A 384-nucleotide genomic window follows, 5' to 3' on the forward strand; every position below is an offset into this window, starting at 1 on the left:
TTTTTTTTTAGCTCTCCCGGAAGTGGCGGTCCATGCTGCAGAGAGGGGAGGGCATCAGGGCTGGGCGAAGGGGGAGGCTGGAGGGGCTGGAGGTGCTGCCGACACCCACCTGTACATGAGCAGAACGCAGGTGGCGAGGAAGGAGAGCCCGACGGTGAACACGTAGGCCAGCGGCATGTTGTAGGGGTGCAGGGGGGCTGCAAGGGCGCACCCGCTGCTCTTGGGGCTGGAGGTGTCATCGAGGGTGTCGTTGCTGTAGTAGCCGTAATACAGCAGCGAGTGTGTGAAGTAGCCCTGTGGGAGAGCGCACGATGGGGCACACAGGGATCTCGCTGGTGCCCGCAGCTCCCTGCCCAGCCTGGCACATCCGTGCAAGCGCGCAGG

At 64.3% G+C, this 384-nt stretch overlaps 1 protein-coding gene across 1 annotated transcript in view; it reads right to left on the minus strand.

The window, feature by feature from the left end:
• LOC104498325 (transmembrane channel-like protein 6) overlaps positions 1 to 294 on the minus strand; it is a gene marked incomplete at both ends in the record, with an annotated part of 2,785 nt that extends 2,491 nt beyond the window's left edge. The window contains one exon of the mRNA XM_010141683.1: positions 110 to 294. Coding sequence (XP_010139985.1) covers positions 110 to 294 — 185 coding nt within the window. The remainder of the gene's footprint in view (positions 1 to 109) is intronic.
• Between the last annotated feature and the right edge of the window lie 90 nt (positions 295 to 384).

This window comes from Buceros rhinoceros, unplaced genomic scaffold (assembly GCF_000710305.1).
Source record: "Buceros rhinoceros silvestris isolate BGI_N320 unplaced genomic scaffold, ASM71030v1 scaffold34888, whole genome shotgun sequence".
Classification (NCBI taxonomy): domain Eukaryota; kingdom Metazoa; phylum Chordata; class Aves; order Bucerotiformes; family Bucerotidae; genus Buceros; species Buceros rhinoceros.